This window comes from Colobus angolensis, unplaced genomic scaffold, assembly GCF_000951035.1.
Source record: "Colobus angolensis palliatus isolate OR3802 unplaced genomic scaffold, Cang.pa_1.0 Scaffold207, whole genome shotgun sequence".
NCBI lineage: Eukaryota > Metazoa > Chordata > Mammalia > Primates > Cercopithecidae > Colobus > Colobus angolensis.
In genome coordinates, this window is record NW_012115233.1 from 3,114,454 (window position 1) to 3,140,167 (window position 25,714).

Sequence of the window (25,714 nt, forward strand, 5' to 3'; positions counted from 1 at the left end):
GTTCAAGCAATTCTCCTGCCTCAGCCTCCCAAGTAGCTGGGATTACAGGCATGCACCACCACACCCAGCTAATTTTTTTTGTATTTTTAGTAGAGATGGGGTTTCACCATGTTAGCCAGGATGGTCTCAATCTCCTGATCTCGTGATCTGCCCGCCTCAGCCTCCTAAAGTGCTGGGATTACAGGAGTGAGCCACCGTGCCTGGCCAATCTTTTCTGTGTAATTAAAATATACAAATAATATTATTTATAATATTTTTGTATCTATCATTCTCAGTGAACAACTGTGTATATGCTTCCAGTCTGCTTCGCCTTTTTTTTTTCTTCTTCTTCTGAGACAGTATCTCACTCTGTCGCCCAGGCTGGAGTGTAGTGACACAATCTCGGCTCACTGCTGCAACCTCTGCTTCCTGGCTTCAAGCAATTCTCATGCCTCAGCCTCCCAAAAAGCTGAGACTTCAGGCATGCACCACCACACCTGGTTAATTTTGGTATTTTTAGTAGAGATGGGGTTTCGCCATGTTGGTCAGGATGGTCTCAATCTCCTGATCTCAAGTGATCTGCCTGCCTCCGCCTCCAAAAGTGCTGGGATTGCAGGCATGCACCACAGCGTGGTTCACATCTGCAATACGAGCTTCTTGGGAGGCTGAAGCACAAGAATTGCTTGAACCCCAGAGGCAAAGGTTGCAATGAGCTGAGATCACACCACTGCACTCCAGCCCGGGGCACAGAGCAAGACTCCGTCTCAAAAAAAAAAAAAAAGAATTTGGCAAAAAGAAAATAAAAAGAAATTAGCCAGAGTTGGCCAGAGGCTATAGTCAACTCCAAGATTCGCTGTCCAGATCCCCCTTCCATGGAGGGCTCATTGCCTCAGTTAATGGGGTCAAAAATGCAACAGCTACGTCTGTTGAGATTGTGCCCCCTTGGGGCAGCCAGCACCCAATGACCAATTGGCAGAGTGTCTGGGTGTGGTCAAGACCTGGGCATCTCAACTCGACTTGGGACAGCTCCGGTGCTCCCCAGGAGCTGGGCCACGCTGTCACTGGGCTGCATCACAGCTCAGCTTCTTTCTCTGCCCATGCTGCCTCCTTCCCTCCCTTCCCAGGTACAGATCCCAGGCCCCCTTAATACACACCCTGCACACTCTGCATGCTCAACTTTGCCTCGGAGTCTGCTTCCTGGGAACCAACCTACAGCAGAGGCTCTTCAAGTATTAATGCTTAATCCCTCGGGTGAATCAAAGACAGCAGTATCAATGCTGAAACTATTATCTTATTAAATTTAACCCACATGAAATTCTGAGTGATGTTGCTTCGCAGGAAGGGGTAGGAACGGAGAGACTTTCAGAGCTCTGTGACAATGCAACCTTGCATTCATTCATTACCTCTTCTTCAGATAGCCATAAATATTGGCTGAAGTCCTACTATGTATGTGTCAGGCACACTGAATACATTGGAAATTTTTTTTTTTTTGAGACGAAGTCTTGTTCTGTTGTCCAGACTGGAGTGCAGTAGCATAATCTCGGCTCACTGCAACCTCCACCTCCCGGTTTCAAGCGATTCTCCTGCCTCAGCCTCCTGAGTAGCTGGGACTACAGGTGCCCACTACCACACCCGACTAATTTTTGTATTTTTAGTAGAGATGGGGTTTCGCCATGTTAGCCAGGCTGGTCTTGAACTCCTGACCGCAGGTGATCCGCCTGCCTTGGCCTCCCAAAGTGCTGGGATTACAGGTGTAAGCCACCACGCCTGAATGGAAAAAATCTTAAGTAGACAAATACCCTCTTCCCGTGACGCCTAATATTATTTGAAAACAATGGAGTTTTCCCCAGGATGGTGTACATGGCACCAGTGGTTCTCAGCCTCACCTTGGCCTGATCCTGAGCATCCTTCCTCCTCGCCCAGATCACCACCAGCACATAGACCACGCACAGGCAGCCCACAGTGGTTACGACCACAGGGTTGTCCTCGAAGGTGGCAAAGAGCTCAGCAGTCTGGTGGATGTCGATGGCATTGGGCATCACCAGGAATGTGCTTCCGAAGAAGGTGAGGTGGTTGCAGAGGCAGTGTGTCTGGTAGGAGCTGGTCCGAGGCCCCACCTGCAACCCATAAAGGGGCCATCAGTGGAGACACTCGGGAAGCTCAACCCCACTCGGTTCGCTCGAGCTCAAGGGAGAACAGTATTCCCTTTGAAGGGTGCACGGGGTGGGAAGACCGCTGAGAGACCAGCTTCAAAAGCCCCTTTTGATCTTTTTTTTTTTTTTTTTTTTGAGACAGAGTCTTGCTCTGTCGCCAGGCTGGAGTGTAGTGGAGAGATCTTGGCTCACTGCAATTTCTGCCTCCTGGGTTCAAGCAATTCTCCTGCCTCAGCCTCCCAAGTAGCTGGGATTACAGGCATGCACCACCACACCCAGCTAATTTTTTTTGTATTTTTAGTAGAGATGGGGTTTCACCATGTTAGCCAGGATGGTCTCAATCTCCTGATCTCGTGATCTGCCCGCCTCAGCCTCCTAAAGTGCTGGGATTACAGGAGTGAGCCACCGTGCCTGGCCAATCTTTTCTGTGTAATTAAAATATACAAATAATATTATTTATAATATTTTTGTATCTATCATTCTCAGTGAACAACTGTGTATATGCTTCCAGTCTGCTTCGCCTTTTTTTTTTCTTCTTCTTCTGAGACAGTATCTCACTCTGTCGCCCAGGCTGGAGTGTAGTGACACAATCTCGGCTCACTGCTGCAACCTCTGCTTCCTGGCTTCAAGCAATTCTCATGCCTCAGCCTCCCAAAAAGCTGAGACTTCAGGCATGCACCACCACACCTGGTTAATTTTGGTATTTTTAGTAGAGATGGGGTTTCGCCATGTTGGTCAGGATGGTCTCAATCTCCTGATCTCAAGTGATCTGCCTGCCTCCGCCTCCAAAAGTGCTGGGATTGCAGGCATGCACCACAGCGTGGTTCACATCTGCAATACGAGCTTCTTGGGAGGCTGAAGCACAAGAATTGCTTGAACCCCAGAGGCAAAGGTTGCAATGAGCTGAGATCACACCACTGCACTCCAGCCTGGGTGACAGAGTGAGACCCTGTTTCAAAAAAATACATACATATTGCAAGTAAATTTGAGATCCCCTTTGTCCCTCATCCCCTATAGGCAACCATGATCACAAATTTGGCATTCAGCCCTGTGGTCTACCTGAGGCTCATTCACAGGACAGATACTTGTGGGGTGCTAATTCTACGTCCAGCAACAGGCTAGGTGCTGAGAGGACACTGGTGTGACTAACTCATCCAGTTTGCCAGGGCCTTTCCTGTTTTTCAAACGGAAAGTCCTGAGTCCCAGGAGCTCCTTCAGTCCTGGGCAAGCTGGGACAGTTGGTCAGCTTATGCCGAAAAGCAAAATAACCTGGGGGAACCACAGGAAGAAAAAGAGAAGGACACAGGTTTGAGTCCTAAGCTGGCATCTCGGCACCAGGAAGGCGTGATGACACTTGGGCAGGTGGTGCCAGACAACATGGCCGGGCAGGAAGAGGACTGGAGTGAACCAGGGCAGAGGCTGCCATCTGTGCCCGTGCTTCACACCCACATGGCCACCCCCAATCCCCCGGGAGCTCACAATCACCCCCTAGGGGCATCTGGTGGGTAAAGAAGATGTTTTGTTTGTTTGTGACAGAGTCTTGCTCTGTCGCCCAGGTTGGAGTGCAGTGGCATTATCTAGGCTCACTGCAACCTCTGCCTCCCGAGTTCAAGCGATTCTCCTGCCTCAGCCTCCTGAGTAGCTGGGACTACTGGTGCCCACCACCACACCTGGCTAACTTCTGTATCTTTAGTAGAAATGGGGTTTCACCATGTTGGCCAGGCTGCTCTTAAACTCCTGACCTCAGGTGATCTGCCTGCCTCAGCCCCTCAAAGTACTGGGATTACAGGCTTGAGCCACTGCACCTGGCCCTAGATGTAAGATTTGGGACTAGTCAGTTGAGTTTTCCGAGCCTTTGTTTTGTCCCCTGTAAAATGAGAGTCACAACTATCTTGCAGATGATTGTGCAGATTTGATGAGCCGATGCAAGCAAAGCATGGAGCCCTGCACCTGGCACAGAACTGAGGGCTGAGCTATGAGTTCATTCCCTCGGAAATGACACCCTGGCCTCCCTTAACAACCTAGAGGCAGCAGGGATTCCTGAGTCATGCATCGCCTGGGTCAATGACCATTTGTTCTCAGTGGTGAACAAAGTACATTGTTTCTGTCGCATTGGGGGCTCCTAGTGGACGGAGGGAGACAGACGTAATTTAAATGATCTCATGCGTAGAGGTGAAATGACCTCTCTGTTAAGTGCTATGGATGAAGAGCACTGGGGTTAGATGCTATGGATGTGTGTGCTCTGGGGTTCACAATAGGAAATCAGACTTAGGGAGTTAAGAACAGTTTTCTCCAGGAAGCAATGCTTAGGCTGAAGCAAGGATGAGGCAGGTATCCCAGGCATCAGGAAGAGCAAAGGCCCCATGGAGAGGCACAAGATGCTGCGCCAGAGGCAGCAAAAGAGGACCCTACATGAGCTGGGCACAGCCCACCAAGCTGCCTCATCTCCTTCACTTCTCTCTCCTTACCTGACACCCTGAGTCGTCCCAAGTCTCCTGGACCTCATCCCAGAACACACAGTGAGACAGGAAGGTGGTGATGCCAACTGTGAGGTACCTGCCGGGGACTGGCTCCAGGTCAGACTCAGGGACCACAGTCAAATAGTAGATGCCTTCTCCAAAACGCAGGTCCTGTGGGCTCAGGATCCACGTGGACAGCTCATCTGTAGGAAAGGGGGTTCCAGGTCAGCCTGAAGCCTCCTTGAGATGGGTGTTAAGATCATGGGAGAGGGTGACTGAGGCCACTTGGCAGGAAAGCAGATCCTGCTGGTTTTCCCCCACCCCTGATGTCCTAGGAGCACTCTCTCCTCCTAAGACCAGGAGCATAGAAGAAGGGGCACGCCCCAATCAGGGTGCGTGGCTGAGTCAGACAGACAAGGGCTCAAACACAGATTCTGCTCCTTACTGGCTGTATGATCTCAGACCAATTCCTTTTCCTTAACCTCTTTGTTTTTATCTGGAAGTAGAGTTTTTTTTGTTTTGTTTTGTTTTCAGACAGAGTCTTGCTTTGTCATCCAGGCTGGAGTGCAGTGGTGTGATCTCAGCTCACTGTAAACTTTGCCTCCTAGGTTCAAGCTATTCTTGTGCCTCAGCCTCCCAAGTACCTGGGATTACAGGTGTATGCCACCTCACCCAGCTACTTTTTGTATTTGCAGTAGATACGGGGTTTCGCCATGTTGGCCAGGCTGGTCCTGAACTCCTGACCTCAAGTGATCTGTCTGGCTCGGCCTCCCAAAGTGCTAAGATTATAGGTGTGAGCCACCACACCTTGCTGAAAGTGGAAATTTCGATAGTTCCCCCTCCCAAGGGTTGTCATGAGAATTGCAATGAGGTCAGTTCCATATGAGCTTGCAGACTTCCTCGGGGCATATAGTAAGTGCTCACCTAATGTTGGCAAATAGTAACACCAACAAAAAATAAGCCACTGAATGTGTGGGGTGGTTTTTTTTCTTTGCTTTTTTTCCTATGGCTTCCGATTCCCAAGTGAAGCTGATCATACCCCAGGCAGCAGCTCAGGAAATGGTCACAGGCCTACCTGAAGCTGCCGTCGGTACGAGGTAAGTTTGGGCATCGTAGCTGCTCTTGTTGGGGTGGTAGCCGTAGCCTAGGCTGAGCGTGAGCGCGATGTCCGGTCTCCAGTGCAGCTGGATCCCCAAGGTTGCCTCCCCTGAAGTCACGTTCACCCACAAAGCTTCAGGACTGGTCAGGTTCAACACGGTCGGCTGGCTGTGTCCTTGTGAACGCCGGGGCAGCAGGATCTGTGCTCAGAAACAATCCTATTGAAGGTATGCCAGGAAGGCAATGCTAGCCCATGGGAATTAGGGCTGCTGTGCAGAGCTGTGTGGCCTGAGCGCCTGGGAAGCAAAATCCAGGCCGGGCTCTGCTCATTGTATTAGTTTCCTATGGCTGCTATCACAAATGACCACTGTGGGAAGCTTAAGACCATACACAGTTGTTATCTCAGAGTTCTAAAGGCTGGAATGCAAAATCAGTTTCCCAGGGCTAGGGGAGAACCTGCTTCCCTGCCTTTTATGGCTTCTGGTGGCTGCGTGCATTCCTTAGCTCATAGCCCCTTCCTTGCATCACTCCAGCCTCTTGCTTCTGTCATCAAGTCACTTTTTTTGTCTTCTGGAGTCACCTCCCTTTCTGCCTCCCTTTTATAAGGACCCTTGGGAGGACACAGAACCCCCCGGATAACCCAGGATAATCTCCCCATCTGAGGATGGGAAAGACTCAAGCACATCCGCAAAATCCCTTTTGCAGTTTTGTTTTGTTTTTGTTTTTAGACAGGGCCTGGCTCTGTTGCCCAGGCTGGAGGGCAATGGCATGACCACAGCTCACTATAACCTTGAACTCCTGGGCTCAAGTGATCCTCCCACTTTAGCCGCCCAAAGCCCTGGGATTACAGGTGTGAGTTACCACACCTGACCTTTTTTTTGCATTTAAGGTGACATATCCACAGGTTCCAGGGATGATAACATAGACATCCACTAAAAATTGTTATTGAATTAGGCATTGATGAGAAAATTGTAGAAGACTACAATAAAATCATTAAAATTTTGAAAAACATGAACTTACATTGCACCACGGCATGTTTATGTTTTTGTTTAACTTTAAAGAAAATCTAACTGGACATTTTATTTTATTATTATTTTTTTATTTTTTTGAGATGGAGTCTTGCTCTGTTGCCCAGGTTGGAGTGCAGTGGTGCAATCTCGGCTCACTGCAACCTCTGCCTCCCAAGTTCAAGCGATTCTCCAGCCTCAGCCTCCTGAGTATCTGGGACTACAGGCGCCTGCCAGCACGCCCAGCTTTTTGTATTTTTAGTAGAGACGGAGTTTTACTAAACAGAAATGAGCTAATGCATGTGAAAGTGCTCTGCAAACTGTTTTACTGTTGGCCAGGCTGGTCTCAAACTCCTGATCTCAGGTGATCCACTCGCCTTGGCCTCCCAAAGTGTTGGCATTGTAGGTGTGAGCCCTCGTGCCCAGCCTAACTAGACATTTTAGAGGCTATGTAATGGGAGTGGTTTCTGGAATGAAGATAACTAAAATTCCAAACAACAGGTATATATAACCAGGAAAACTCTGGTTATCCAAGGATCAGTGAATGAACATGCATTTATAGTTTTAGGTTAAGTACAATGATTAAGCTAGGGTAAGGACCTTTATTTGTTTGCTTTTTTTTTTATTTTGTTTTGTTTTGTTTGTTGTTTTGTTCTGTTTGTTTGTTTTGTTTTGTTTTTGAGATGGTGTCTTGTTCTGTCGCCAGGCTGGCAGACTGGAGTGCAGTGGCATGATCTTGGCTCACTGCAATCTCTGCCTCCCAGGTTCAAGCTATTCTCCTGCCTCAGCCTCCCAAGTAGCTGGGATTACAGGCACACGCCACCACACTCAGCTAATTTTTGTATTTTTTTTAAGTAGAGATGGTGTTTCACCACGTTGGTCAGGACAGTCTTGCTCTCCTGACCTTGTGATCCACCCACCTCAGCCTCCCAAAGTGCTGGGATTACAGGCATGCACCAGCACACCCGGCCTGTTGCTGTTATTTTTTAAACCAATCTTGGTTCACTGCAGCCTCGACCTCCTGGGCATAAGCAATCCTTCTGCCTCATCATCCTGAGTAGCTGGGACCACAGGTGCATGCCACCACACCTGACTAATTTTTGTATTTTTTGTACAGATGGTATCTCACATTGTTGCTGAGGCTAGTCTTGAACTCCTGGCCTCTAGTGATTCTCCCACCTTGACCTCTCAAAGTGCTGGGATTACAGGTGTGAACTACCATGACTGGCTGGTAAGGATCATTTTGAATGATTCTCTTCTTTAACCATTTTTTAAAAAAATAATTGGCCAACTTTCAATTTCAACCAAGTTGAAAAAGAAGACAGAGGCCGGGCATGGTGGCTCACGCCTGCAATCCCAGCACTCTGGGAGGCCGAGGCAGGTGGATCACCTGAGGTCAGGAGTTCCAAGACCAGCCTGACCAACATGGTGAAGCCCCCTCCCTACTAAAAATACAAAAAAATTAGCCTGGCGTCGTGGTGGGTGCCTGTAATCCAGCTACTCGGGAGGTTGAGGCAGGAGAATCACTTGAACCCAGGAGGCGGAGGTTGCAGTGAGCTGAGATCTCGCCATTGCACTCTAATCTGGGCAATGAGAGAAAAACTCCGTCTCAAAAAAAAAAAAAAAAAGAAAAGGAAGAAGACGACAGAAATGTGGCCAGGCGCAGTGGCTCACGCCTATAATCCTGGCACTTTGGGAAGCCAAGGAGGGAGGATTGCTTGAGCCCAAGAGTTGAAGACCAGCCTGGGCAATATAGTGAGAACTTGTCGCTACCAAAACTTTAAAAAAAAAATCAGCTGGGTGTGGTGGCTTGCACCTGTTGTCCCAGCTACTTGGGAAGCTAAGTTGGGAGGATCATTTATGCCCTGGAGGCAGAGGTTGCGGTGAGCTGAGATCACGCCACTGAACTCCAGCCTGGGCCCATCTGACTTCTGACAACATCCCAAACTTCTACCTCGATATTCTCCGACAGATTCTTCATAGGTATGAGCTGACCACTAAGGCTGGTCACACGGAGGCCACCGACAGTCCCGCTGACATCGAAGTGGCTTCGGGCTGGAAAGGGGCTCTTTGGGAAACTCATCATCTGAAACCGAGAGCAAGGAGTGTTGGCCAAGGCCCCTGAGAAGCTGGAGGGTGAAAGGCAAGGTCCTCAGACTCAAGGAGCAGTAGCCCTGGCGTGTGGGGCAGGTGGGGCCTACCTTCCGCTGCCACTGCTTCCCCTGGCATGTTTCCAGCATCAGGGCTGAGGCCGCAGAGAGCCTGCCCTAGAGGACCCAGATCAGACTTGCTTTGGCTGAGCAATGACTGGATTGTAAAACCATCTAAGTCTTTTTTTTTTTTTTTTATACTGAGTCTCGCTCTGTCACCCCAGCTAGAGTGTAATGGCACAATCTCTGCTCACTGCAACCTCCGCCTTCCGGGTTCAAGCAATTCCCCTGCCTCAGCCTCCTGACTAGCTGGGGTTACTGGTGTGCACCACCACACCCGGCTAATTTTGTATTTTTAGTAGAGATGGGGTTTCATCATGTTGACCAGGCTGGTCTCGAACTCCTGACCTCAGGTGATCCGCCCTCCTCAGTCTCCCCTTCCCAGTCTTTCTTCCCCAAAAGCCAGTAAGTCTTTAAGAGAAAGACATTTGCTTTCATTAGGGCTCAGGGAGTACACAGTCAGATATACTTTAATTTGAGGATGGAAAAGAGCCTGGGTTGGCCATTTCCAAGTTATGGCACTAAGCTGGAAGAGCTTTATTTCCAGTGACTACCTGAATCAAGGCTGTTGGAGAAATTTTGCAACACACTGGAAAGAGGGTGAATCTGGGAGCCCAGATGTCTGGGTCTGAAGCCCGGCAGAGCCACTTACTTGTGGCTTTGCGAAAATGATTGAAGCTCACCGGCATAGTGGGCACCATCATACTCAACACAAATGAGCAAATGCCCGTGAAAGTGCTCTGCAAACTGTAAAGGCTGTCCCCAAGGACGCTACTACTATTGTTACCTTTATATCCACAGGCTCCTGGCCGTCCTCCAGAGAACCGAGCGAGGAGGCAGTGGGCAGCATGAAGGCTGCAGAGTCTGCAGCATCCATGCGCAGGGAGGAGCCTTGCCAACTCCAGGGTTGTATTCTGGCCACAAGGTGAGAACAGAGGTGGCAGGGGAGGGAGGAGAAAGTCAGTGTCGAGGAAGACCCCACACCTCCTGCACTACTGGGAGCCCAGCTTCCCCATCAGAGTGGGGGTGTGTTTTGATCCCTATAGGTGGTTCAGCATGTTTGTTTCAGCAGAAGCAGCACAAGAGGCAGCTAGACTGGAGGTTCCATGAGGGTGGGGCTTTGCCAGGCTCGTTTACTGCTATACCTCCGATGTCTACAGCAGCGCCTGGCATATAACAGGTCGTCCATCAATATTTTCATTGAATGAATAAATGAGCTTGGACGCAGATTTTTCTCCAGGGTTATCTTCCCTTCCTACCTTGACCTCTGATGCCATGTCTTGACCAGCCCCATCTTTTCTGGTCTTTGACTTTGCCCCTTTCTGATCATGTTGGGGACCCCATTTCAGATCATTCCTCTAATCAGGATACTGCTTTGGGAAACTGTCTCTGAGATCTAAGAGGGAAACCCTGGCAGGAGGAACTGAGACTTGGGGCACGGGGTCCCAGTGTTGCCAGCAGCATTGTCCAGCTCCTGCATGTCAGGTGGAGGAATGGATGGTGTGGAGCATCCCAGGTATGGTGTCAGTGCTCAATGAGCCCTGTGTGTGTGTGTGTGTCTGTGTGTGTGTCTCTGTGTGTGTGTGTTTGTGTGTGTGTACAAGCCCAAGGTAAGTGGATCTTGAATTCCTACAGGCCCAAGGAGCAGCGGCTGGCTAGACATAGGCAGGGCATGGTAAACAGAAGGCTGGTCCTATTCATTCAGTCCCCTTGCCTGCACAGCTGCCATGTGACCATCTCTCAGGACTCCTTCAGGTGGATCTAACACTGGCTTGGCCCCAGGCATGGAGGCAACTCTATACTTCCCTTCCTGTGCTGTGCAAACACTCAACATAGTGACAAGGGGACCCTCTCTCAGTGGAAAGCCCTTCCCAGCTCTAGGTCCCATCATTTCTCCAGCTCCAAGTCTGGTCTCCTGAGCTCTGCCTAGCACAAGGTTTTGGAGTGCGGGTGTGGAATGAGCCAGGTTAGGGGATGAGCTTTCTTGGGGACCCATGGTGTAGCTGGTTTGTACCTGTTTGTGTACACAGAGATGGAGGGGGTGGCCAGCACGGCTGGAAGGCCCCCCGGCAGTTTTCCCAGCAGGAGGGCGGTCTGCACATGCTCCACGACTCCAAGCAGCCGCGGCACTACGGTACTCTGGAAAAGGAGGCAGGAGGATATTGCTACGGACCTGCTGCCATATGCCATCTTTGGTTACTGTCACCAGGCCAATGTGGAACCTTCAGGAGGGATTGGGAGGACAGAGAGGAGGGAGAACGACTGCCTCGGAGGTGGCCCAAAAGCAGCACTCATAAAGTTTCCAGACAGGCTTCTGTGAGCCCATTCCATCCTCACACAACTTGGTGTGGCAGGGGCTTCACTAGCTCCATTGGACAGAAGGGAGATGGAGGCACAGAGAGGTCGGGAGACTGTGGGAGGTCACACCTTGATAAAGGGAAGAGCCGGGACTTACAGCGAAGCATATGGCTACAGGGCCTGTGTGCTGAGCCATCAGGCAACGTGGCTGTCTGGGCTGCTGACATCTGCCAGCACCCTATAGCTTGTTCCAGGGGAAATGGACAGCTGAGAGCGAGGCCATTTCACCAGGTCTCCTGGGCTTCGAATCTGCTCCCCACCCATCCCAACTCCCAAATGAGATGCATCCTGACACTACGGCTGGTGCGGGGACACAGGAAGGGCTGGATGTTTGCACAGAATTCCTATTGGGGCACAAATCATGTGTGTGTGTGTGCGTGCATGTGTGCACGCATGTGAACACACAGTGTGAGGGTGATGTCACTGCATGTGAATGGCAGTGTTTGAGCGTGTGTATGTGTGCGTGAATGTGAGCGTGGTCCTGAGCGTGTATGTGCGTACAGTGTTTGAGTGTGCATAGATGACTGCATGATTATGGAGTGTGCAACCATATGTGACAGTCTGTGAGTATGTGAGTGCATGTGACTGCATGGCCCGTGTGAAGATGTGTGTGTGTAAATGTGCACCTGTGTGCAAAAGTGTGTGCTTGAGGCTGTGTGAGAGTGTGAGGCCTCTCAGTGTGTGTGTGAGCTTGCACGTGAGTGTGAGTGTGGTCCCTGTGTTTTTGTGTGTGGGTGTGTTTGTGGAGATTGAGTGTGTCTGAGTATGTGTGTGTGTGCATCCAAGCATCTTTGTGTGTTGTGTGTCTTTCACTTCTTCCTGAATAGAGGTGATGGCCCCATGTGACAAAGAACTGTGCAACAGCAAGAAATGGGTTTTGTGGCTCTGTCATTATGCCATCTAGGAAGCTATGTCCCCACCAGGATGCTGGGGCCACGTGAGACAGTGCTACAACCTATTCTTACTCTGGGCAGCTGCCTCTCTTCTGTGTTCTTGGTAAAATGAGCCAGGGGTTTACCCAGACCTGCTAGGGGGTCCATATGATCTCTCCATTTGGCAGCTTATTTGGGATGAAGCAGAGTGCCTTGATTTACACATGAGGAAAAGAGGCTTAGGTAAACTCTGTATCTTGCTCAGGTCACGAGCTTCCTAAGTGACAGAGGCAGGACTCAAACTCAGGCTGTCTCATTCCAGAGCCTGTGATTTGCCCACCATGCCACACTGCCTCCCGGAAGCCCTGCTCTCTGGAAATTTTCTTACAGCTCTCAGGGCAACACCTTAACCTCTGTGCCTCAGTTTCCTCATCTGCAAGATGGGGGGAAAAGCTCCACCTAGAAAAGCTGATGTGAGCTAAGCATTCAGTGTGTGTGAGGTCTGCATCTGGCCTGGACACCCACCTGGCTGCTGCTGGCCTCCGCAAGTTCTTCTGGTCTGTTGCTCAGGGAAGCTTCCAGCACACTGCCCACAGCCTGAAACAGGTCCCTGGTGGCTGCCTGGCGCCTCTGGTCCTCGGGGCGGGCCTTGGCACTCACTGTCAACAGGGCCTCACTGGCATGCTGTAGAGCCCAGCTGGCCTCCCACTGGGTTCACCCAAATAAGGAAAAGCAGTATGAGCCCCCGCTTAAGATAGACCATTCCTGTGTCATTCAAGGGACAAGGGAAGCAAGGAGGGGAACAAGCCAGGAAAGAGCTGGGCTAGACCTGGCACACAAGCTCCCTGTATCTCTGGTTTGAGACCAGGTCCTCCCACCTTACCGTCCTCTAAGATCCTTCAGGAGAGGAGCCTGGTCTGCCTCTGAATCCTTCCCAGAGTGCCCTGCACAGTGCCCAGCACATAGTAGGTCTTCAGAAACATTCAATGACTAGGGGATGGATGGATGGATAAATGAAGGATGGATAGGCAGTTGGATAAATGGATGTATGGATGATAGGTGGATGGGTGGAAAATGGATGGATGGAAGATGAATGAATGGGTGGATGGAGGATGAATGGGTGATGAATGGATGGGTGGATGGGTGGGTGGATGGATGGTAGATGGATGGATGGGTGGATGGTGGGTGGATGGATGAATGGTGGGTGGATGGATGGATGGATGGAGAATGGAGGATGGATAAGTGAGTGGGTGGATAGATGGATGGATGGTAGGTGGATGGATGAATGGGTGGAAGATAAATAGATGGAGGATGGATGAATGATGGATAAATAGATGGGTGGATGGTAGATGAATGAATAGGTGGATGGTTGTGTGGGTGGGTGGGCGGATGGATGCAGTACATATTCAAATTTTGTAGTTTTATATGTATTTGTGAAATTATTTGTCTAATGTCTGGCTGTCTCAGTAGTCTGAAAGGACCATAATGGCAGATGCCATGTCTACATGATTTGCTGCTGAATTCTCAACGAGTTACACACTACCTGGCACATACTTGACATTCAGGAAGCATTTGTTAAATGAATGATGAAATTAATGCATGCTTGAATGGTTAGAAGGAAAGAGTGGAGGATGTGTACAGGTACATGTGTATACAGTGTATATGCATGTAAATAGATGGATTAGCAAATGGATGTGTAAATGGAAAGTGTCATATCATGAATAAGCCCCAGAATCAAGACCAGCCTTGTTGGCTTCACGTTGGAAGATTTTAGGGGCACAACCTCCTACCAGAGTGGGTGGGTCAAAGCCAGGACAGTTCTCTCCTCTTCTGTTTTTTTTGTTTGTTTGTTTTTGAGGCAGAGTCTTACTCTGTTGCCCAGGCTGGAGTGTAGTAGTGCAAGCATGGCTCACTGTAACCTCGAACTCCTGGGCTCAAGTGATCCTTATGCCTCAGCCTCCTGAGTAGCTGGGACTATAGGTATATGCCAGTATTTAGGCTTTTTTTTTTTTTTTTTTTTTGGTAGAGATGTAGTTTCCCTATGTTGCACAGACTGGGCTTGAACTCTAGGGATCAAGTGATCCTACTGCCTCAGGCTCCCAAAGTGCTGGGATTATAGGCATGAGCCACTGTGCTGGCCCACTTTCCCTGTTTTTAGGGCTTCTTTTTATTGTTATTTTTTTCATAGAGTTTTGCTTTGTCACCCATGCTGGAGTGCAGTGGCACAATCACAGCTCACTGCAGCCTTGACCTTCTGGGCTCAATTGATCCTCCCACCTCAACCTCCCGAGTAGCCAGGACTACAGGTGTGCATCATGATGCCCAACCAATTTTGTTTTGCTTTGTTTTTGTTTGTTGGTTTGCTTTTTGAGACTGAGTCTCTCTCTGTCACCCAGGCTGGAGAGCAGTGGCACGATCTCAGCTAACTGCAACCTCCACCTCCCAGGTTGAAGCGATTCTCCTGCCTCAGCCTCCCGAGTAGCTGGGACTATAGGCGCACACTACCATGCCCAGCTAATTTTTGTATTTTTAATAGAAATGGGGTTTCACCATGTTGGCCAGGCTGGTCTCAAACTCCTGACCTCAGGCAATCCAACCGCCTCAGCCTCCCAAAGTGCTGGGATTACAGGCATGAGCCACTGTGCCCGGCCTTTGTTTTGTTTTCGAAGGGATGAGGTCTCACTATGTTGCTCAGGCTGGTCTCAAACTCCTGGCCTCAAGCGATCCTCCTGCCTCTGCCTCCCAAAATGCTGGGATTACAGGCATCAGCCACCACACCTGGCCTATGGTTTCTTTTTTAACCCTTGGCTGTCAGAACCCTGGGAACATGGTGTTTTAATTTGAGTTCTCCAAGAAGCAGATCTCGGAGCAAGGATTTGAGAGCAAGTCATTCATTTGGAGATAATCCCAAGAAACACTCGTGGGGAGTAGGGGGTGTGAGACAGGGAAGGGTGGAAGCCAGTACAGGAGTGTGATCAAGCCCATTACCTGGGATTCACTCCTGCTTGGGATTATCCATCAAGAGGAGTGAGGGAGGTGGGGTATTTATACACCTGCTCCATTAGTCGCTGAACACTGCATGAATTTGCAGCCATATGGGCAGGTAGACTAGGCTCTGAGGGTCAGAGAAGACCCCTAGAAGGGTAAGGAAGGCCAGGAGCTGGCAGCCAGATGTCAGGCTGGCATGCACTGAAGTTGAGAACATGAGCAGTCAGTAGCAGTGTCTGGACTCACACTTGGCCACCCAAATATTAATGAGATTCAGTTACTCCCTCAAGTTGGTCACCAGCAGATGGGGGAGTGAAAGTCTGGGCAAAAAGGCCCTCTCACCCAGCGTTGAGATACATGGGCTGCAGGAGGGGCACCTTCCCATGAATCAACCATGCAGGACCCCTGGAAAGAAGATGGCAGAGGTCTTGGCAGCCCCAGGAGAGCCGTGACCAAGGGACCCCTTCAACCTATGCTGATCACCCACCTGCCGTGGAGGAGCGTGTCCCACGGTAGCCGATGGGAGCTACTCACCTGGGCCGAGGGTGTGAGTTCCCTACTCCGGCGGGTCACCTCTCTCAGCACCTCGGCCAGCTCCTGCACCCTCTGCATGTCCTCCAAGTTGGCGGTGACTGCAGACAGTGACCCCAGCACATGCTCCCTGACCTTGGCATGGGGGAGAAAGGCAGGGAGAGGAAATGTAATTCCATGGCTCCATGAAGTAGTGTCAGGAAGATGCAGGCTCAGGAGTGACCAGACTTATTAGGGGGGTCTTTTTCTTTTCTTTTCTTCTTTTTTTTTTTGAGTCAGTCTCGCTCTGTCACCCAGGCTGGAGTACAGTGGCATGATCTTGACTCACTGCAACCTCCGCTTCCTGGGTTCAAGCGATTCTCGGATCTCAGCCTCCTGAGTAGCTGAGATTACAGGTGCACACCACCACGCCCAGCTAATTTTTTACGTTTTTAGTAGAGACAGGGTTTTGCCATGTTGGCCAGGCTGATCTTGAACTTCTGACCTCAAGTGATCCGCCTGCCTCAGCCTCCCAAAGGGCAGGGATTACAGGCGTAAATCACCACACCTGGCCTCACTGGGGGGTTCTAAAGCTCTGCAGACCTCTGTCTGCCTTGTATGATGTGTGATTAGGCAGATAACAGCCCCCTCAAGATGCCCACATTCACATCCCTGAAACCTGTGAATATGTTACTGCATGTGGCAAAAGGCACTTTGGCTAGGTCATTTTGGAGATGCAATTAAGTTAAGGATTCTGAGATGGAGAGATTATCCCAGATAAACAGGTGGGACCAACGTCATCATACCATCCTTCTAAGAGGGAGGCAGGAGTATTAAACAGAAAAGGAGACGGGTGATGGAGGCAGGGGTAGCGGGAAGAGAAAGAGAGGGAAAGAGGATGAGGGAAGGGTGGGGAGAGAGAGAGGGAAAGGAGAGGGCTTTGGAGACGCTGCATGGCTGGCTTTGAAGGTAGGAGTCAAGGGGTGCAGGTGGCCTCTAGAACCCGGAAAAGGCAAGGAATGCCTTCTACCCTGGAGCCTCCAGGTTTGCAGCTCTGCCGACGCCTTAATTTTGGCCCAGTGGATCCTGCTCACAGCAGGCCGGGCCCCGGGGTCCTCCATGCTGTCTAGTTTGTTCCCTAAGCCCTGCGCACACCTCTCTCAACAGAGCCCTTGTTAACATCTTCTCAGCTGCCCAGTGAGAGTTTGACATCTGCCTTGTGCCAGGCCTCGGGCATTGCATGGAGAGACAGTGGGTTAGGCTGTGTGGTCTGTGTGCCTGGGGACCACAGGATGTCCAGGGGAAGTTTGCCATTGGTACTTCTCAGAGTGAATGCGACCAGGAATGAGAGCTGTGCGTGTGTGAAAGTGTGTGAGTGTGAGTGTGTGTATGTGTGTGTGAGAGCATAAATGTGTGTAGGTGTAAGTATGTGTGTGTATGACTGTGTGAGTGTGTCAGTGTATGTGTGTGAGCATGTGTGTGAGTTTGTATGTGCATGTGTATGTGTGTGTATGTGAGTGTGACCCTGTCAGTGTGTGTATGAGTTTGTGAGTGTGAACCTGTGTCAATATGAGTGAGTGCATGTATGTGTGTATGAGTGTGTGAGCATGTGTGTGGGTGTGAGTGGGAGTGTGTGAATGTGTGTGTGTGTGTGCAAGCATATGTGAGTGTGTGAATGTGTGTGTGTGCGTAAGTGTGTGTGAAAGTGTGTGTGAGTATGTGTGAGAGTTAACGTGTATGTATGTGGCAGAGGGGATGGGGTAGGGAATGTGGAACAAAGGTCTGGGGTAAGAGGGCTGGAGGTGGAGGGGGATCCTCTAACCTGGGTTTGAACCCCGGCTTCACCACTTACCACACGTACGGACCCAGGGAGGCACCTCTGATTCTCCTACCCTCTGTTTCCTCAGCTGTAACATAGATGGACCATTTACCTCCCAAGGTTGTAGTGGGGATTACAGATCTATGAAGCCCTCATTCAGGGTCTGGCAGCTCATAGCAGGTGCTTGATACATGTTAGTTTCTCTGTGTAAGCGATCACAATGACAATCCTGCTTCCTGTATTAAGTACCTACTGGGCCTCCAGCACCACACTCAGTACTTTCCTGTAAACATTTCAGGGGGCCAAAAGAAGTCTTTCTTCTCTTCTCCGTGCCCACAGGGGTGTGTGTGTGTGTGTGTGTTTGCATGCACACACACATGCAAACTCATGTGGCACGCACTGGGAGTGGACACAATCATATGTTCTGCAATAGTGTATCATACTAGGTGGTAACATGGACCAGTCGTTTTTGTGGATTAAAACTGGTTGAACGTTGGCGATCTTATCTAGTTTTTTAGTTGCAGTGATTGTAATTCTTATTTAACTCTTACCACAATTGTATGAGGAGACTAGTATTCTTATTCCTCTTTTCCATATGGGGAAACTGAGGCTTATAAACTGAAACTGTCCCTGGCGTGTGACAATGCAAATGGTAAGTGACAAAGCTGGGACACCATCTGAGGTCCAACCCCAAACTGCTACCCATGGGACCGAGGGCAGTCTCCTTTCTCCTCTGGGGCTCTGCCTTGTCATCTGAAACATGAAGGGGAGAGGGTGATGGGTTCTAAACTCCCCCCATCCCAGAGACCTGTGCCTCCATGAGGGCCAGCCGAGAAAGCAGGTTACCAAGGAAGAAGGTATTTTCTTTGCTTTATGTCACTCACCCAAAAGACCAGAGAGGGAGGTGGTGTCAGCCGCTTGAGAGACACCACAGGCTTCTCCCTGATCCATGAACCTTGATGCACAGCCCAAATGGCCACACGCAGACCCTGGGGCCCCAGAGGAAGGGAATGAAAGGAGCCCCCCCTCTTCCCACGGGCACCTTCTGTCTGACGTCCATGCTCAGTGGCTGTCCTGAGCCCTGGCTTTTGTGCTCTTGGTTCAGCACGGAGGACACGGCCTTGGCCAGCTGGAGGAGCTGCTTGGAGCCACCCTCGCCTTGCAGAGATGTGGAGATTTTCTCTGACACTGCAGCCTGGAATGCTACATCCTCAACCCATGTGTCTCCAAGTGCCACCTGTTGGGAAATCAGAAATGTGCTCAGAACCTGCTAGGAAGAACCTGGCCTCTGAAGTCACATGGGGCCAGAGCAGGCTTGGACGCCTTTGGCCTCACCTGGGAGTTCTTGGGCACTTCCTGAGGCTAGAGGGCACGCAGACCTGCTCGCACAAGACAGCTGACAGCCATCCAAACCAAGCCTTGGTCAGCTCCAGGCTGGCGCAAGTCATTGCTCTACCACTGGCTATCCTCCTCCTCTTGGTCTCAACCCCTTCCACCTCCACCCGGCCACTGATGCTTGAAATCTTGGGATCTTATCTAGGCCCTTCCTTGAGTCCTTGTTGGCTAATTTTGGTCCTACTTCCTCTGAGCCCTTTGAAGGTGCTAGCCTAACTCATGCCAGAGTCATTCTCCAACCCCCTCACCCACCAGCTCCCAGGACCCTCCCCCAATTCTGGCCACTAAATCATAAGATCTACAAACGTAGAGACCATGTCTGTTGTGTCCCTGGCTATACCCCCGGGACGTGGCCCATGGTAGATGCTCTGTAAATATTTGCGGAAGGAATGGATGAATCAGTGACTCATCTGGCTATGCCCCTGGCTATCTTCCATCCAGCCATCCTTTTGGTGAGGTTCATAAGGGTGGAGAATTTTTCTCAGTAAAGAAACAGTGGCCACTGCCACCACCCACCTTAGCCACAGCCTGGGTCTGCTGTGTGTCCCCTGCACGATTGGTGGCAGAAATAACTACTGTCAGCACAAAGTCATTGTTCTCCTTTCCAAGTGGCAGATACACTGATGGGAGGACAGGTTCAGGGCCACAGTGTAGGCAGGAACCTGGTAAGACCCAGAAATTGACCAATGAGGGGGCATCTCTAAGCCCCAGGTAGACTACAACCCACTCAGGGAGAGCCTGATCACAGGGACACAAAAGTCACAGCTCTTGAAGGCATAGTAGGCTCCTGGGATTCCACACTTTCATGTAAGAGACAGTCACATATGCTGATTTACTGTCTTCTCCAAGCAACTGCAGGTTGCTGTAACTTTGGAATAATTTTACTAAAATCCATAAAAAATTGCAGGAAAAATAGCCCATATACAGTTTTTTTTTTTTTTTAAGTCAAGGTGGTAAACCAAATTATAAGAGGAAGAAAAAGAAGGAGGAGGGGGAGGAGGAGCAACAATGACAACTTAAAAATTAGCTCAGGGGCGAGGAGTTCAAGACCAGCCTGGGCAACTTAGGAAGACCTTGTATCTACAAAAAAATGTAAAAATTAAGTCTCGAACTCATGACCTCAGGTGATCCAGCCACCTCGGCCTCCCGAAGCGCTGGGATTACGGGCATGAGCCACGACGCCTGGCCTGGGACTCGTTTTTCTGTAGCCACACTTTTCTGCCTCTGTGCTCACTTGGATGAGGCGGGAGAGGCACTAAAGTGGAATAGCCTATTGGAATTAGAGCAGCTGTCCTGGCCTTTCTCTCTGGCGGGATGCAGGTTTGAAATAAAATCCACTTACCTTGCTTGAACTTTTTCCTTTCAGACTCAGCCCCATTCACAGCCCTCTTAACAGCAGTGTGTTTCTACATCTATTAGACAGGGCACTGTGAAAACTACACTCCCTTGGGTGTTACAGTAGCTGATGTGCACTTTCCCTAATCAAGGTGCAATGTTTACGCCATTGTGATGTTTGATGCTGGATTTGGGGGAGCATCCTGGCAACACTCCTGGTACCTGACTTTGGAGGAAAATTACAAGCTGACTAGAGCATTTTCAGAGCACAAAATGCCAAAGCCCTCCTGGGCACGTGGCTTACATCTGTAATCCCAGCACTTTGGGAGGCTGAGGCAGATGGATCACCTGAGGTCAGGAGTTTGAGACTAGCCTGGCCAACATAGTGAAACCCCATCTCTACTAAAAATACAAAAATTAGCTGGGTGTGGTGGCGGACGCCTGTAATCTCAGCTGCTCGGGAGGATGAGGCAAGAGAATCACTTAAACCCAGGAGGCAGAGATTGCAGTGAGCCAAGATTGTGCCACTGCACTCCAGCCTGGGCAACAAGAGCAAAACTCTGTCTCAAAAAAAAAAAAAAAAAAAGACAGACAAAAAAATGAAGCCAAAGTCTACCGGGTGGAGATAAGGGCTCAGATGAACCCTCCAAGGACCAATCACTCCCCAAGTGGAAGAATAAATGCAATGCGAGTGGCTCCCCCATCTCTCCTGCTAATGCCCTGTGGCTGTCCCTGGATGTGGGTGGTTAGGGTGACAGCAGGGAGACTGTGCAGGGTTTTATGCCTTGTGGATGGGGTCTTCCATGTTTGTCACCTGTATACCTTTGCAAAAATGTTCTTTGAGCTCAGCTCGTCCTGCAGTATCACGCACTCCCTGGGGCTGCCTGCAAAGTAGCGCCAATGGAATTGTTGAAGATTCTGTTAACCAGACCCATCTCTGTCTTCTTGAATAGCTCCAGGCTTCTTGGAGTCTCAGCTACTCCGAGTGTGTGTGTGCATGTGTGTGTGTGTGTGTGTGTCTGTGTGTGTGGTGAGCGGGGGTTCGGGGATGGTGTCTTGGTGGCCGCCCTACATGGTCATAGTTTTGGGTATCCTTGTTCATTTCACTCCATCAATGTCCCCCATGCGAGGACAATGGATTTTGGCTTCTAGTTGTGGAGGAGACCTTCTTCTCATGTCTCTGTGGAATGATGGCTGGGTCAGTGTTTTGGGGCTAGGGGTTAAGCTTTAGGGAAGCCCTCATCCTGGCAACCTCTTTCACACACAGAACACATTCTTTGCAGCTCCCATAGAGAACAGGCCCCAGTTCTACAAGAAAGTGAGCCCAGGAGCCGAGGGAAGAGCAGAGTCCTCAGTCGGTACCTGATTCCAGACAGAAGCAGAACTCCAAGGGTCCCAGGGCTGTGGAGGCGTTGCAGAAGATGGCGAAGCTCGTCAGGACAGTACCCTCCTCCGGGGCAACAGTGCAGGCAGGCACCTCGGCGGGAGGCAGAGCGCTGATCACGTAGGTGTCCTCCCCATAGGCGTGCCTGGTCAGTGCTGAGAGTGAAAACACATCATGCTCAGGCGGCCATATGGGGCCCACAAACTCCATCCTGCCGTTAGATCGCCCTGTGAGCTCCTTAACACAAAGATTCCCCGGCCCTACTTCAAACCCAGAACCTCGGATGCCTCTGGAGATTCTGAGGAGAGCCCAGAAACGTACATATCTAACAACTCAACAATTAAACCCCCAAACAACTCTCCCTGATACAAGAGATCCCAGGGCCTCACTTTGAGAAACTGAGCAGAGATAGGGGAAGATAATCAGACAGACCTGAGCTTGAATTTTAGTTCTGCCGTTTGCTAACCAAGTGATCTTGGACTTGACCTTTTCTTTTCCAATGTTGTTTTCCTAGTTTTTTTTCTTTTTAGCGAGAGGGTCTGGCTCTGTCGCCTAGGCTAGAGTCCAGTGGTGCAATCATAGTTTACTGTAGCCTTGAACTCCTAGGCTTAAGTGATTCTACTGCCTTAGCCTCTTGAGTCAGCTAGAGCCACAAGAGTGCACCATCATGGCTGGCTAATTTTCTAATTTTTGTAGAGACAGGGTCTCGCTCTGTTGCTAGGGCTGGTCTTGAACTCCTGGCCTCAAGGGATCCTCCCGCCTCAGCCTCCCAAAGTGCTGGGATTACAGGCATGAGCCACCAGACCCGGGCTGAGAACTTGACCTTTTCGAGAGTCAGTTCCTTATCTGTAGAGTGGGGCTGATGATGACGGCTTCCCCACAGAGACCTCACGAGGTGGGCGTATGCTGGGAAAATGCTCAAGATCATGGAGCCAGGAAAAACCAGAACCAGGATCCGGAAACAGGCTGAGCCCAACCCGAAGCCCACACTCTTCCCAGGCCCCCAGATCACTGTAAAGAGCCACGAGTGGACCTGCAGTCACATCCCACATCACCAGGAGTAGCCACCTAGGTTTTCAGAGAGTGCATGCCTGGAAGAGCTGGGCGTAAAGAGAATTTTAACCCATAAAAACTCATTCTTTGGCCTAGACCCAATTCAGAAAGTTTGGGGTGGACCCAAAAGCAGGAATTTTTTTTTTTTTTTTTTTCGGAGTCTTGCTCTGCCGCCCGGGCTGGAGTGCTGTGGCCGGATCTCGGCTCACTGCAAGCTCCGCCTCCCGGGTTTCCGCCATTCTCCTGCCTCAGCCTCCGGAGTAGCTGGGACTACAGGTGCCCGCCACCTCGCCCGGCTAGTTTTTTTGTATTTTTAGTAGAGACGGGGTTTCACCGTGTTAGCCAGGATGGAGTCTCCATCTCCTGACCTCGTGATCCGCCCGTCTCGGCCTTCCACAGTGCTGGGATTACAGGCTTGAGCCACCGCGCCCGGCCTAAGCAAGCATTTTTAACTAATACTCTAGTTTTTTCTGATGTGCATGGTCTGTGGCCACTTCAGGAAATACGGAAGCAAAGCGATCCTAGGAAGAATCATCACCTCCATTGTTTGTGTGTTTGAGAATCTGTTTCCCACACTGGGCTTGTTTCAAACAAAAAGCCCTGAACAATCCCGGCAGGGCATGCAGGCTGCATGACTCCAGAATGACCTGCTTGTAACACTGGGGTTATCTCATTCATCCTGCAAAATAACCATTCTGAAGCAAGCATTTCGATTATCCCAGTTTACATGTGAGGAAACTGAGGCACAGAGAGGTGAAATCCTCTGCCTAGAGTTTCCCACATAGAAAGTGGCAGTGGTACAATTCACACCAGAGCCTGTGCTGTGGCTTATGCACTAAGCTGATGCCCTGGCTGGGTGTGGTGATTCACACCTGCCATCCCAGCATTTTAGGAGGCTGAGGCAGGAGGATCGTTTGACTCCAGGAGTTCAAGACCAGCCTGGGCAACACAGTGAGATCCCATCTCTCTATTTCCGTATTTAAAAGAGAAAAGAAAAATAAACTCGTGCCCAGTATCTGAGTGTTTCTGGATTTATCTGGGTTCCCTGAGAGGAGATAAAAGGGAGGCTTCACACCTGTGACTCTGATTCGGATGACCTCGCCCCACGACTGCAGAAAGGAGCTGTTCAGCAACAACGTGGAGGTGTTGCTTTGGAGGAGGGTTAAGGAACTTGGCCAAAATCCTCTGAGTCCGCAGGCATCCGGGAGGGGCTCAGCCTGAAAGAGAGGGGCACCCAGGGCTCCTGACGCTATAGCCAGGCCACTGGACTACAGCAGGACAGGGCTTCTGGGTGCTAGACAGCTTTTCAGATTTATTACTGATGAATGGAGGGCAGGCAGCCCTAGTTCCCCAGGAAGTCACCTGGAATATCCACTTTCCAGCCTCATTGGGGTGTTTGTCTTAGGTTGGGCTCCCCAGAAGCAGAGCCTCAGATGGGGATTTGTGTGCAGGTTATTTATTTAGTTATTATTTATTTGTTTAATTTTGAGCCAGGCACAGTGGCTAACACCTGTAATCCCAGCACTTTGCGAGGCAGAAGTGGGAGGATTACCTGAGCTCAGGAGTTCGAGACCAGCCTGGCCAAACTCTGTCTCTACTAAACTCTGTAGTTTAATGAAACTGTGTCTCTACTAAAAATACAAAAATTAGCTGGGCATGGTGGTATGCGCCTGTAATCCCAGCTACTTGTGAGGGTGAGGCAGGAGAATCGCTTGTACCCAGGAGGCAGAGGTTGCAGTGAGCCAAGATCGTGCCACTATACTCCAGCCTGGGTGACAGAGTGAGACTCTATCTCAAAAAAACAAAGAAAGAAAAAGAAAATATTTTTGAGACAGAGTCTCACTCTGCTGCCCAGGCTAGAGTGCAGTGGATGATCTCAGCTCACTGCAACGTCTGCCTCCCAAGTTCAACTGATTCTCCTGCCTCAGCCTCCCGAGTAGGTAGAATTACAGGCACGTATCACCATACTCCGCTAATGTTTTTGTATTTTTAGTAGAGACAGGGTTTCACCATGTTGGCCAGGCCAGTCTCAAACCGCTGACCTCAGGTGATCTGCCTGCCTCGGCCTCCCAAAGTGCTGGGATTACAGGCATAAGCCGCCATACCCGGCCTTGTGTGCAGGTTATTTATTGAAGGAGCAGTCCCAGGGAAAAGCAGTGGAGAGAGAGAAACAGCAGAGAACAAAACAAGGCAAAAAACAGTTACTGGAGGCATCCAGCCTCAGCCTGGTCGCACAGAGAGCCCTGAAGTGTAAGTTGCACCAGTGAAATCACCCTACCTGGGGACAGACAGGCTGGTCTATTAGACCCTCCATCCATCAATTGTTGGCCAACGGCCAGTCCACGAAAGCTGGAGTTAGGATTGTCCGTCTGGGAAGCGGGACTTTGCTGAGATGCCAAGAGCACTGCTGCAAAGTTTCTCCAGAGCTTTTGCTCCCTTGTGCCCATTTGCCCTGCTTTCAGTTCTCTGATTTCTCCCCAGCCCAATACCGAGTCCCACACTACAGGCTCTGAATGGAGTTGACCCAACCGTGGCCCAGTACTGGCCACGCGACACGGGTGTGCTGAAAGCACAAGGGAGATTTCCACTCTGGAGTGATTGTCACTGTGCTCACCTGCTCTGCTGGGGTGTTGTCCAAATACCAGCTGAACACAGCCACTGCGGAGTCCTCCCCCATGGTGACCCTGAGCAGAGTGTCTTCACTGGCATTAACTGGCCTGCAGTTCCTCTCACAGCTGAAAGACAGACAGAGGACAGAGTGAGGAAGCTCCCCCAGGCATTGCTATCATCTGGATGTTTGTCCCCCGAAACCTCATGTTGAAATGTGATCCCCAGTGTTGGAGGTGGGGCTTAATGGGAGGTGTTTGGGTCATGGGGGCAGATTCCTCATGAATGGATGAATGCCCTCCCTCGGGAGCGAGTTCTCGCTCTATTAGTCACCCCCAGAGCTGGTTGTTAAAAAGACGGCCAGGCGTGGTGGCTCACACCTGTAATCCCAGCACTTTGAGAGGCCAAGGCGGGCGGATCATCTGAGGTCAGGAGTTTGAGACCAGCCTGGCCAACATGGCGAAACCCCATCTCTACTAAAAATACA

General features: G+C 50.4%; 1 protein-coding gene across 1 annotated transcript in view; it reads right to left on the minus strand.

Moving 5' to 3' along the window:
- Window positions 1-25,714, minus strand: part of PKD1L2 (polycystic kidney disease 1-like 2) — a 124,984-nt gene that overhangs the window by 61,474 nt on the left and 37,796 nt on the right. The window contains exons 12-24 of the mRNA XM_011942207.1: window positions 25,235-25,355; window positions 23,696-23,837; window positions 21,546-21,722; window positions 19,365-19,510; window positions 18,496-18,690; window positions 15,659-15,790; window positions 12,662-12,844; window positions 10,921-11,045; window positions 9,694-9,820; window positions 8,651-8,782; window positions 5,667-5,889; window positions 4,601-4,794; window positions 1,866-2,096 (exon numbers count right to left, since the gene is read on the minus strand). Of these exons, the coding sequence (XP_011797597.1) occupies window positions 1,866-2,096; window positions 4,601-4,794; window positions 5,667-5,889; window positions 8,651-8,782; window positions 9,694-9,820; window positions 10,921-11,045; window positions 12,662-12,844; window positions 15,659-15,790; window positions 18,496-18,690; window positions 19,365-19,510; window positions 21,546-21,722; window positions 23,696-23,837; window positions 25,235-25,355 (2,128 nt within the window). The remainder of the gene's footprint in view (window positions 1-1,865; window positions 2,097-4,600; window positions 4,795-5,666; window positions 5,890-8,650; window positions 8,783-9,693; window positions 9,821-10,920; window positions 11,046-12,661; window positions 12,845-15,658; window positions 15,791-18,495; window positions 18,691-19,364; window positions 19,511-21,545; window positions 21,723-23,695; window positions 23,838-25,234; window positions 25,356-25,714) is intronic.